Genomic DNA, 12251 nt, shown 5'->3' on the forward strand with positions numbered 1-12251 from the left:
TTAGTGGCTGATATACTGAAAAACGGCCGAGACATCGCGTTCGCCAGTTTCCTGACGTATGAGCAGATCCTGGATCTTAGATAAAGGGCCATTTTCTCCATTATTGACAAAGTGATTCCAGGAGCTAGTATCACCGTAAAGCATAGCTGGGGCTTTGATGAACTGAGTACCATCATCACGGCATCGTTTGCACTTGAAAGTGTCATGTGTGTCACTGCGGGTTTCGGGTTTGAACTGAAACAGCTCTCGTAAAGACTCTAGAGAAAAGTGACGCTCGACATCCTCAGCAGAGTCTACGACACATGACGACAGGGATTGTTTGTGTGATTGGCGTTGGAAAATCTTCTCTTCAATTGAACCGGTAGCGATAAACCGATATACGAAGCAGTCCTTCTTTTGACCGTCACGCCAGACACGCGCCAGCGCCTGCTGGTCGGCAGCTGGGTTCCAGTCTGGATCAAAAAGGACAAGTCGATTCGCACCAATCAGGTTGAGGCCACAGCCGCCAGCCTTGCTACTGAGCAGGAAGACAAATTCTGGGCCATCCGGGTCATTGAACTTGTCCACCAGCTTGGATCGCTTCTTGATGTTCATTGTTCCATCCAGTCGTAGACAGCCATATGCGCGTGATCTGCATAGCTTTTCAAATAGATCCAGGGTCTGAGTATAGTTACTAATCAGTACGATCTTGTCGTTGGTGTCCTGGCGGATACGAGCGAGCATGCGATCGAGGACCATCATCTTTCCGGAGTACCAGCTCTTAATATCCCGGTCACGTCCACGGGAATCCGGCGGTGCATAATCATCGGGGAGTGTATGTTCACACCCAGGAAGGTCATTTGACAGATTCAAAAGATCGGGGTGGTTGCAAAGTTTCTTCAGGATACCAATAGCCTTCAGAGGCTGGCTGCCCTTCCCTCGTAGAAGGCTTCGAATTTCAGGGCTTTGAATAAAGTGGTTGTAGAGATCCAGCTGAAATGGAGACATGTTGCAGAACACAACATGCTCGTACTTGACAGGCAAGTACTTTGATAGAAGTTCGTTTGTGCGGCGGATGATAAACTTATTAACAATACCAGACAACTCAGTTAAACGTTCATCGCCCAATTTGCGCTCCTCTTCTGACCCAGCTGCATCTCGACCGCGAAGAATTGGGAGCTCAAACCTCTTGCGGAACTCATTTTGTGAGCCCAGTAAGTTGGGGTTGGCGAAGTGTAGCAAGGCAAAATATTCAGATAAATCGTTTTGAATGGGGGTTCCAGAAAGAATGACACGTCGACTAACGTTCAGACTGTTCAAAGCTGTCCAAGTCAAGCTTTCCTTATTTTTGAGACGGTGTCCTTCGTCGCACAGGAGGAGACCAATTGGGGTGTCCTTCAGCGCGTCTACGTACATCCGAAGTGTCTCATATGAAACAATGAGTACGGGCCTGACGATTCCTCGGCCAGAGGAAATGGCCCACTGCTTGATCTGAAGAGTTAGCTCCGCTTTGGAAGCCTTTCCATCGATTGCAAATGGCGTAGTGGCATCTTTACCAAGCCATTTGCTCAGTTCATTCGCCCAGTTACCAACCAAACTGGATGGGCATGCGATGACACATTTTTGGATAGTTGTCCTCCCGGCCTCGGGATCCTGTTTGAGTAATGTCCACATCAGGGAGATACATTGGAGCTAGTCAAGTCAGTATCTAAAATCCCACCGAGAGCCTGTTTCTCTACATACCGTTTTACCAAGACCCATGCCGTCTGCCATGATGCAACCATTTGCATTCTTATCAATCAAACCAGTCGTACATCTATACAAAAACTACCCGGGTGATCAAGGTCAACGTTGCCCATATTATCAATTTACCAGAAGGGAGAACCATACCTTAACACCCTCGACCTGATGTGGTCGGAGAACCTTCGCTAATCTCGGATCAATAACCACGGGCACTTTTGGTCGGCCTTCCACTTTCTTCTTAATACCAAGAATGTCTGCCAGACTTTTATGTACCAGCGGTTCTTCCAATTTCGGCTTCTCTTGTTCCTGAGCTTCTTCGGCATCTTTAGGCTGGGGCTCTTCGGCGACGCCATCGACAGTAGGGTCGTAAAGAACAATCGCGAATTCTCCGCTTGGATCATGCAACGGTTTAGCGATGAACGAGGCGCCTTGTCGCAGGCCCAGTGTCGGAGCAACTCGACCAGGGTTGTACTCGCCCGTGTTCTTATTGATCAATGGGATTCGGAATCTTTGCCGAAACGCTGTATCCTTGTCCTTAGCCTTGAAGACGGGGAACCTGTTCACTTCTCGCGTTGCCAGTGCGAGTCGATCTTCATTTGTGTATGGCTTCTCTGTCCCATCCTCTGTGCTGCCGTCGGCATCTGCATAGCTGACCTTTCTCCTCTTTCGGGCGGGCTTCTCGGATGCCCGAGTTTGTGTCGCTGATCCTGGGCATTTAAAGGGCTTCGCGAGGCGATCAAGGGAATTCAGTGATTTTGGTTGTAAAGGTGTCTTGACGCCGCCGTCTGCCACGGCTGGCCGAGGACGATACCTAGGAAGATGTCAACAACCATGTTGTGCAGTCTGAAATAAAATAATGTAACTAACATGAAAGCGGAGCTCAAAAATATAATCTCCCGTCAAATGCAGCTGTACAATTTTCTTTGTTATGCAGAATGATCTGGATGTTGAAAGAGTGATTGCGCCGACGCGTTCCTACCTCGCGTCTGCCTGCAACACCAAAGTGCCGCGGCCCCACGTGACCATGGGTCACCCCGCCATAGAAACCCGGGGAGCTTCACATGTGGGACCGCACATTTCAATCAGTGAAACCTCATGTCATCAGATTTCTGGGCTGGATACCTCAGCGGGGCCCTCGGGATCATTATCGGCAATCCGTTAGACGTGATCAAAGTCCGGCTGCAAGCAGGCCACTCCCGAGATGCATCTTCATCCTCGAATCTAAGTCGTTTAGAGAGAGCGAGCTCTCTTGTTAGAGGTTTGTGTCCAATTGATTTTCCTGGTCATAGATACAAGACACAGTACTGATATAAGCTGTCATTATAGGCGTGGCTGCGCCAATATTGGGATATGGAGCTCTCAATGCACTTCTCTTTGTGGCTTACAATCGGTCTCTGATGGCAATGGATAGCTCCATTGCGGACCCCACCAACCCCGAGGGCGTTCCTTTGTACAAGCTTTGGATTGCTGGTGCTGCTGGCGGCCTGGCAAGCTGGACTATCTCCTCTCCCACCGAGTTCATCAAGTGCCGAGCACAGCTGGACTCTCGCCCAGAGATCTCGTCGTGGGCAATTGCCAAGGATATCTATCGCAGTCGTGGCTGGAGAGGACTGTATTATGGTGGAGGGATTACGAGTGCACGAGATTCGATTGGATATGGCTTCTAGTATGCTTGATGACACCCCCCACCTCCTACTCTGAGTTTCTAGAATATATGTTCAATGTATGTTCACCAGCTGACTCGCGCAGTTTCTGGTCTTACGAACTTTGCAAACGATTGATGACAGCTGAGAATGAAACATCGCGGCAAGCTGGCTTTAAGATTCTCCTCTGTGGTGGCATTGCAGGCATTGTCACCTGGGGCTCGATCTTTCCGCTGGATATGATCAAGACCAGACTACAAGCGCAGACAATGCATGACCACTCCTTTGCCCGAATATCTGGTGAAAACCAGACTCTACTACGACATCCGCAGCGAGCCATGAACACCATTCAAATCACCCAAGAGGTCTATCGGACCGAGGGCATGGGCGCTTTCTATCGGGGTGTTGGGATCTGCAGTGTTCGAGCATTTATCGTGAACGCAGTCCAGGTGAGTCTTTTCCAGATGCTGTACAAGCGTACAAGCGATGTGCCATTGTATACTAAAATAAACGCAGTGGGCGGCCTATGAATGGCTGATGAAAAGCTTGAATAGTTCAGGCGAAATGGCTCCCGTGACTGGGAGTTTGTAGTTGGATATGGTGTTGTGCAGATTGCCCGACTACTATGTATATGGAAAGGGATTAAGCCAAGCCATGGAAATATAGACCGAGAACCCCATTATGGTTAGACTCTATTATTTGGTATTGAGGGAATTCTATTGGAATAATTACTCCAGGTACTCCGTACTGCTAGTAAGGGGGAAGGTAACTTTCGCCCTAATGCCGTCCCTCGGAACCGCCGAGAAACGGCGGCATTTTTTTCGCGGACCCGCAAACCGGCTGAACGGAAACCCGCCGATTTTCGGCAATATAAAAAAAAGCCTCACGTGAGTCCCCACTGGCCTTGCAGATAGAAGCAGGTCGAGGTTTTTGGACATGAAATTCGTATGCGACGTGTATGTTTTAGTTCTCGTTTTGAGGATAGAGCTGACTTTAGACCGCGCTGGAAAGCAGACAGACGTGTGCTCTCAGCTCGCCAACCCTTGGCAACTCTCCGCAATTTTGCGCAAAAATATTGGGGGGTGTTCGTCGTAGCAGGTCGGAGTCCAGCTCAGTCTTGCATCTCAACATTCTCATCCTGGGGTCGCTTGCCATTGTCGGGAGCCCCAATGCCGACCGCAGCCTCGGCAAGTCGTTGGGAGTGAGGCTCTTCGCGCAAGAGGCGGATTCTGCAATGAGGAAAAACGAGATGGTCAGAGATTTCGCGCAAAACGCGACGCTGGAATAATTTCACAACTCACCGACGCTTGTGGTTCTTGCCCTTGGTGTGCGCCTTCATGTTATACTCGCTCTCGAACCATTTAGAGCATTCGACGCAGTAGTGCCGACCGAGACCAGGCAGATCTTCTGCATCCTTGGTCTCTTTGTATAGCTCCAGATGGCGTGCCGAATCGATGTCGGCACGAACTTGGTCGTAGTCTCTGCACAAAGAATCAGCCTCATGCTCTCCCTTAACTCAATGTCTTTCTTGGTCGAAGGGTGCTTACCTGGTGCGACGCTTGGTCTTGACTCTGCGGAGGGCACCCATCTTGTGTTAGGCTCGGCTTGCTTTCCGCGCAGCTATCCTACAGAGACAGAGAAGAGAGAGAAAAAAGCGATTATCACCGATATCCGGAGGGATACTGGGGCGGAGTGGAGCACAGGAGGAGCTAAGGAAAAGACAGTGGGCAAAGTTTTGGAGTGAAATTTCCGCCGGTTTGTGGGCCGCGCCTACGATTGAAACGCCTCGGGCCTGATTGGCGGTCGCCCGGATGGCCCTCGCGGGCGGGAGCAGCAGTCGGCACGCCTCGGCTCACTCGGTTTCGTCACCGGCTTACGGGCCTCGTATGGCTGGTATTGCGCTGTATTTTATGACGTTTGCATTGCGGCATGTTGCTCCGGAGGGAGCGGACTCAGGCCCTTAGAGACCTGGGATTGTTTTGAACAACTCTAAGAATGATATGTCTGAGATGGAGGCAGGATCCGCTTCAAAACTAGTATAGGAAATGAGGCGAGCTTCGAGATGCCCCAATGACCCCAGTGGGAGGCGGAGGAGCCCCGTCAATCTATTCGATATACCCACATATCTTCTCCCAGAGCCGGCACAAGTCCCCCGGAGGAGTTGTAGGCGGGCTGCATACATGCCGAGTACCCTCGAACCCGCATGGACCTGTGCCGTTGGCCCGAATCTCGAAGTCCCAGGAAGGTTGCTTCCATTGCCTGTAATCGCAAACTCCGTGATTGGTGGCCGTCTTCTGCCCCGTCACATGCCGCGTATTGCCATTACACCGTGTCCGGGGTGGCCCAAACAGCTCTCTCCTCCCTCTCACATGGAAATACCTAGGGAGGTTGTTCGGAGCAGAGAAAAAGTACCAGAGAGACGAGCTGAATGTCAAGTGATTTAATCGTGCTCGATTTGGAAGATTGGGGAGAGGTAGATTCGCTTGTTGGCAAGGCCATGCTGCCCAGCCTCTTCCAGGTTGCATGCGGGAGAACGAAGCAGGTCATGGCCCCAGTACCAATACCGTACGGTGGTATCGCCTGGGTAACGGCGGTTACGGCTGTTCGGTCCCAGTCTTCTCTCTCCCACTCAAAACCTCCAAGCTGCCCTTTTTTCTTCTCCTTCTTTTCCCTTCCCACTCTCCACTCTATCTTGCTCCCACAGGTGAAGGTGGTTGCTTACATTGGATGTGTTGTGCTGCCTCTGCATAGAGTGAGCTATCCATCATGATCTCCACCCGGCTTGCGCGTGCCGCTGCGCTGGTACGTTGTCAACCCTGCAGATACCCTAGGTTGGGAGAGAGTGGGCGATGCGCGAATAGCATCGTCGACGGCGCTCCCTGCCTGGCCAATCTGGATATTGAATCCGACTGGTGCTTTACCCATGAATTCAAGCTGACCTACTGTTCTCCTCCAGGCTCCGAAGACCCGTCTTGTAAGCAACATCCGCCCTCTTGGCACAGTTTCTTTCCGCCCGTGGCTCTGGCGCTGGAAACAACTGTGGCAGCATGGAACAATCCAAATTGAACTATCGGTCAGAACTAACATGGGATTTTCCCCCATTTGATAGACCCTCGGGACTCGAGCCTTCGCTACCATTGGCAATGATCCTCTCGACAAGAAGGTCGAAATGACCAACCAGGAGAAGGGTAACTACATCAACTACAAGAAGATGTCTGAGAACCTCGACATCGTCCGTGCACGTCTGCAGCGCCCTCTCACCTATGCCGAGAAGGTCCTGTACTCTCACCTTGACGATCCCCATGGTCAGGACATTGAGCGTGGTACCTCCTACCTCAAGCTGCGCCCCGACCGTGTTGCTTGCCAGGACGCCACTGCCCAGATGGCCATCCTTCAGTTCATGTCCGCTGGCATGCCCTCTGTCCAGACCCCGACCACCGTCCACTGCGACCACTTGATTGAGGCCCAGATTGGTGGTGAGAAGGATTTGGCCCGTGCCAACGAGATCAACAAGGAGGTCTACGACTTCCTTGCCTCTGCCACTGCCAAGTACAACATCGGTTTCTGGAAGCCTGGTTCCGGTATCATTCACCAGATCGTCCTGGAGAACTACGCTTTCCCCGGTGGTCTGATGATCGGTACTGACTCTCACACTCCCAACGCTGGTGGTCTCGGTATGGCCGCCATCGGTGTCGGTGGTGCTGACGCCGTCGACGTCATGGCTGGTCTCCCCTGGGAGCTGAAGGCCCCCAAGGTCATTGGTGTCCGCCTCACTGGCCAGATGTCTGGCTGGACCACTCCCAAGGATATCATCCTCAAGGTTGCTGGCCTGCTGACCGTCAAGGGTGGTACTGGTGCCATTATTGAGTACCACGGTCCTGGTGTTGACTCCCTGTCCTGCACTGGTATGGGTACCATCTGTAACATGGGTGCTGAGATTGGTGCCACCACCTCTATGTTCCCCTTCAACGACCGCATGTACGACTACCTGAAGGCCACCAAGCGTCAGCACATTGGTGACTTCTCCCGCGAGTACGCCGCCCAGCTCCGTGAGGACGAGGGTGCCGAGTACGACCAGCTCGTTGAGATCAACCTGGATGAGCTCGAGCCCCACATCAACGGTCCCTTCACTCCCGATCTTGCTACCCCCATCTCCAAGTTCAAGGAGGCTGTTAAGGCCAACAAGTGGCCCGAAGAGCTCAAGGTTGGTCTGATTGGTTCTTGCACCAACTCTTCCTACGAGGACATGTCCCGTGCCGCCTCTATCGCCCGTGATGCTCTCGACCACGGTCTCAAGTCCAAGTCTCTGTTCACCATTACCCCTGGTTCCGAGCAGATTCGCGCCACCATTGAGCGTGACGGACAGATGGCCACCATGGAAGAGTACGGTGGTGTCATCCTGGCCAACGCCTGCGGTCCTTGCATTGGTCAGTGGGACCGCAAGGATGTCAAGAAGGGTGAGGCCAACTCCATCATCTCTTCCTACAACCGTAACTTCACTGGCCGTAACGACGCCAACCCCGCCACCCACGCCTTTGTCGCTTCCCCCGACCTTGTCGTCGCCATGACTGTTGCCGGTACCCTCAACTTCAACCCCCTCACCGACAAGCTGAAGGATGCCAACGGCAACGAGTTCATGCTCAAGCCTCCCACTGGTGACGGTCTTCCCGCCCGTGGCTACGATGCCGGCCAGAACACCTACCAGGCCCCTCCCGCTGACCGTGCTGCTGTCAACGTCGCTGTCTCCCCCTCCAGTGACCGTCTGCAGCTCCTCGCCGGCTTCGCTGCCTGGGATGGCAAGGATGCCACCGATATCCCCATCCTCATCAAGTGCCAGGGCAAGACCACCACTGATCACATCTCCATGGCCGGCCCCTGGTTGAAGTACCGTGGCCACCTGGACAACATCTCCAACAACATGCTGATCGGCGCCATCAACGAGGAGAACGGCGAGGCCAACAAGGTCAAGAACGCCTTCACCGGCGAGTACAACGCTGTCCCCGCCACTGCCCGTGACTACAAGGCCCGCGGTATCAAGTGGGTTGTCATTGGTGACTGGAACTACGGTGAGGGCTCTTCCCGTGAGCACGCCGCTCTGGAGCCCCGTCACCTCGGCGGTCTGGCCGTCATCACCCGCTCCTTCGCTCGTATCCACGAGACCAACCTGAAGAAGCAGGGTATGCTGCCCCTGACCTTCTCCGACCCTGCCGACTACGAGAAGATCCGCCCCGAGGACAAGGTTGACCTGCTGTGCACTGAGCTCGCTGTTGGCAAGCCCATGACTCTGCGTGTCCACCCCGCCGACGGCTCCAAGACCTTCGATATCTCCCTCAGCCACACCTTCAACGAGTCCCAGATCGAGTGGTTCCACGACGGTTCTGCTCTGAACACCATGGCTCGCAAGTCTGCCTCCAACTAAATAGGATTTTCTCCCATTCAAGTTGTTCCTGACGGTTTCATGGTTTTTTGAGATTCTTCAGGGCTGTCTCACGGTCGGTCGCTGATCGACTGTGGCCTGTCCCCGTGTAAACTATGTTCTCTATCGTTTTGCGTTCAGCGATTCAACAAAGAGAGCTTGGGTGACACTCTTCCCTCCTTTCCCAGTTGCCCCCACTACTTGAGTGCATGAGGTTTGGAGAGAGATGGTTGCTCGATTCCACAGTGTGTTGCGTGTCTGTCCCCTTTTTTGAGCCGGATATGAGGAGTTGTGCTCTGGGAAAAATTTATGATCTTTGACTTTTGGCCTGCTCTGGCCTTTTGCGTTGGATTCCCGATCTTTTTTTGGGTGGGCTCAATGGATATAACTATCTGATTTTCTCACTATCTCATTGTTTCTGTATGTTTCCATGATAGCCTGCATCACACTATTTTCCTTTGCGTGTTACCTTTTGAGGTTGTGTAATTTTGTAAACTGCATTTGCAGGCCTGTCGTAATCTGTGATACCTGGCGGTCGATATCTCGTCCTGTATATATGAACTCCTCGGTTCCTGCTTAGCTATTCCCATTCTGCAATTGGTCAGAGGGTGTTGGTTGCAAATGCCTCAGGTATTGTCCCAAATCGATATCATCGGCCTTTGCCCTCCACGATGGCAGAATGCGCGAGACCGCGGGAATCGCGGAGCTGAGCTAATCTGCCGAGGCTCCGTTGCTGCCCCGCGCGACAGATTCTTGACTCCAGATTTACGGCGACATCGGTTGTGGGGATTCGTCATTCCAATTCGACGGTATAAGACCTGCAGAGTAGGCTGTGGACTGCGACCTGTCAGTCATCTGTTACAAGAGGAACCCTTCCGCTTTCCGAAGAACTTAATTTTCTATTCCCCACCATCCACGATCAACACTCGCTAGGCTTTCATTTAGCCCTGGCTTTGTTCATATATCATCTTGTGTAACGCATTCATACATTCTAAGATTCCTGGTATTCGGAACGTGCATCAGCGCGGATCGAAACTATGGCGACGCAACTCGTCCCGCTCCCCGAGGTGGAGCGTCTCAGCGCGTCGGTGATTAGAATCTTAGGCGGGAATCCGGGAAAGGTGAGTGACAATCACAGCTCTGCCGGCTTGAATGATATTGGCCTACTAGGGGGAAAAGCTGATTTTAGCCCCCGGGGACGACTTATAGTTCACCTTGCAAGGTATATGCTAACACCTGTCACCACCCTGATATATCAGATCGGCCCCGCTCACCATTTTGTTCCTAGGAACTAACACATACCTGATTGGTTGTGGACACCAGCGCATCCTCATTGATACTGGCGAGGGCAAGCCCGCATGGGCTGCCAGCTTACAATCCGTGCTCTCCGAAGAAAAAGCCACCGTGCACCAGGCCCTGCTCACTCACTGGCATGGCGACCACGTTAACGGGCTCGCGGACCTGCAGCGCATCTGCCCGACGGCCCAGGTCTTCAAGCACCAGCCTGATGACGGACAGACCGATATCCAGGATGGCCAGGTATTTCGTGTCGAGGGGGCAACGCTGACTGCGTTGCATACTCCAGGACATACGGTCGATCACATGGCGTTTGTGCTGGAAGAGGAGGATGCAATGTTTACGGGTGACAGTAAGTATCGTTGATATGTCTACCCTTACTCGACGCATTCAAAATCAGAATAATATTGTTTTTTTTCTTTGTTTCTCCTTCCATCTGGTTCCATGTTGATTCAGGACTATGAGCTAACCTCATCTCCCCCAGACGTCCTCGGCCACGGCACCGCCGTCTTCGAAGATCTCAAGGTCTACCTCTCTAGCTTGAATCGCATGCGCGACCGCGTTCAGGGCCGTGGGTACCCCGGACATGGTGCCGTGATCGAGAACACGACCGCCCGCGTCGCCGAGTACATCCAACACCGGCAGCAGCGGGAGGATGAGGTGCTGCGTGTACTACGGCACGGCTCGCTGGACGTGGTGCCGGACGAACCCTCGCCCGAGCGCCGCCGGACCTGGACGCCTATCGAGCTCGTGAAGCAAATCTACCGTAATGTACCCGAGAATCTGCACTTGCCAGCGTCGCATGGGGTGCTAAAGGTACTGATGAAGTTGGAGGAGGAGGGGCGGACAGTACATGATTCCAAGTCTGGGGCATGGTCGTTGGCTGGGGAGAAGTCGGCGCTGTGAGGTGGGTGAAGCTAAAAGAGGAGGCCATTTGAATGATTCTATATACGTGATCTAGCTGTTCGAGATATCTGCCGCACTTGGCCTCCGAGACGGGGTAATTCTATACATCGGTGACGGGGGCCTTCGCTCACAATGAGGATCCCAGGGCGGGTATATAAGGTTTATAGGATTTTCCTAGGACGCAAGAGTGTTCCTACTTGGCTGGCTGTACATAAACGATCTAATGTCCTGATTCTGATGCTGATATTCAAGTTGTCAACTTTGGCTTGACCCCTCGATCATTACGTAAGTCGACGTCAGCTCGCGGTCATCGCGGACAATCGGAAATCGGGCAGCAACGAGGATTGCATTCTTCTCGTTTTTTCTTCCTTTGGCGAGGCACTCAGAGTCAACCATATCCTGGGACTGGCTGCTGACTGGCTGGGGGTGAGGTCCCAATCAAAGAGATCAGAGTGACCTGCAGTGACCAGGGAAGGACGGATCCGAGCAGTTGTTACATCCGAACACAATAGAAAGAAGAGCCGGAGCAACTAGGGTATCAAGTACAAGAGAAAAAATTAGATCGGTAAAGAGGAGAGGGAGACTAGGCGCAGTACAGTAAAAGAGAACCGAGAGACGCACACTAACAGCGAACGAGACTAGCGTTGCAGTTGCACGGCGGAGAACGTGAGATCATGACTGGCTTATATAAAAACAACGGAACACATGACACAATGATCGAAACTGGATCATCCTCTCCCTGCATCTTTCAAACGTCCCTGACTTTTGACAAACCTCTACTCTGCTTCTCCTGGCTTTATTTTCCCCGTTCCTGATGTGAGCGCTATTGAGGAGCTCCACTGTAGCTGTTTCCAAGTTTCGGGGCGCTGACCTCACTCCGTCATTTCCCCCGCCCGCCCTTGACTCGGCTTCGCTTTTTTTTTCTTTCTTTAAGCAACCCTCCCCGCTCCACCCCTCCATTGCGGCTGTTAGTGGCTGTTGTGTCTGTTCAGTGTCTGAGCTGACGAGCAACTGTGGAGCCCTGACCGGCGTTTGGTTTTGACTGCCCTGCACTTTTCTCATTCGGTGAGTCGGCCCGGTCCCTTCTTCCCCGCGATCCCCATCCGTTGATCCCAAAGACAAAAGAACCACGACAAATTGGCTATACTAACCACTTTCTGGTCGGCGCCAAAAGGCTTCTTGCCTCCCATCAAGAGCTTCCTAAAAATCGTATCCGAGAACAGTCGGGCGTAACCTTTGTGCCCGTGTCCCTGTTCCGCCACTTCACC

General features: G+C 52.7%; 5 protein-coding genes across 5 annotated transcripts; 3 read left to right on the forward strand and 2 right to left on the reverse strand.

The window, feature by feature from the left end:
- N7462_008036 (DNA-dependent ATPase RAD54) lies at positions 1–2748 on the reverse strand (the record flags this gene model as incomplete). Its single annotated transcript, XM_057079754.1, has 4 exons — positions 1–1671; positions 1723–1806; positions 1870–2533; positions 2702–2748. 4 exons carry the CDS (start codon positions 2746–2748, stop codon positions 1–3), a joined length of 2466 nt encoding a protein of 821 aa, XP_056932424.1.
- A 69-nt stretch (positions 2749–2817) lies between these two features.
- On the forward strand, positions 2818–3956 carry N7462_008037 (uncharacterized protein; the record flags this gene model as incomplete). The annotated part of the gene is made up of 4 exons (XM_057079755.1): positions 2818–2980; positions 3049–3388; positions 3472–3814; positions 3882–3956. 4 exons carry the CDS (start codon positions 2818–2820, stop codon positions 3954–3956), a joined length of 921 nt encoding a protein of 306 aa, XP_056932425.1.
- A 520-nt stretch (positions 3957–4476) lies between these two features.
- N7462_008038 (putative C2H2 finger domain protein) lies at positions 4477–4953 on the reverse strand (the record flags this gene model as incomplete). The annotated part of the gene is made up of 3 exons (XM_057079756.1): positions 4477–4594; positions 4667–4846; positions 4913–4953. The coding sequence occupies 3 exons, from the start codon at positions 4951–4953 to the stop codon at positions 4477–4479; spliced, it is 339 nt and encodes a 112-aa protein (XP_056932426.1).
- A 1178-nt stretch (positions 4954–6131) lies between these two features.
- On the forward strand, positions 6132–8784 carry acoA (aconitate hydratase ACO1; the record flags this gene model as incomplete). Its single annotated transcript, XM_057079757.1, has 3 exons — positions 6132–6167; positions 6322–6339; positions 6475–8784. The coding sequence occupies 3 exons, from the start codon at positions 6132–6134 to the stop codon at positions 8782–8784; spliced, it is 2364 nt and encodes a 787-aa protein (XP_056932427.1).
- A 1034-nt stretch (positions 8785–9818) lies between these two features.
- Positions 9819–10983, forward strand: N7462_008040 (uncharacterized protein; the record flags this gene model as incomplete). The annotated part of the gene is made up of 3 exons (XM_057079758.1): positions 9819–9902; positions 10105–10429; positions 10562–10983. The coding sequence occupies 3 exons, from the start codon at positions 9819–9821 to the stop codon at positions 10981–10983; spliced, it is 831 nt and encodes a 276-aa protein (XP_056932428.1).
- Between the last annotated feature and the right edge of the window lie 1268 nt (positions 10984–12251).

Source organism: Penicillium macrosclerotiorum, assembly GCF_028827735.1.
Source record: "Penicillium macrosclerotiorum strain IBT 26536 chromosome Unknown utg000007l_segment0_segment0, whole genome shotgun sequence".
Classification (NCBI taxonomy): Eukaryota; Fungi; Ascomycota; class Eurotiomycetes; order Eurotiales; family Aspergillaceae; genus Penicillium; species Penicillium macrosclerotiorum.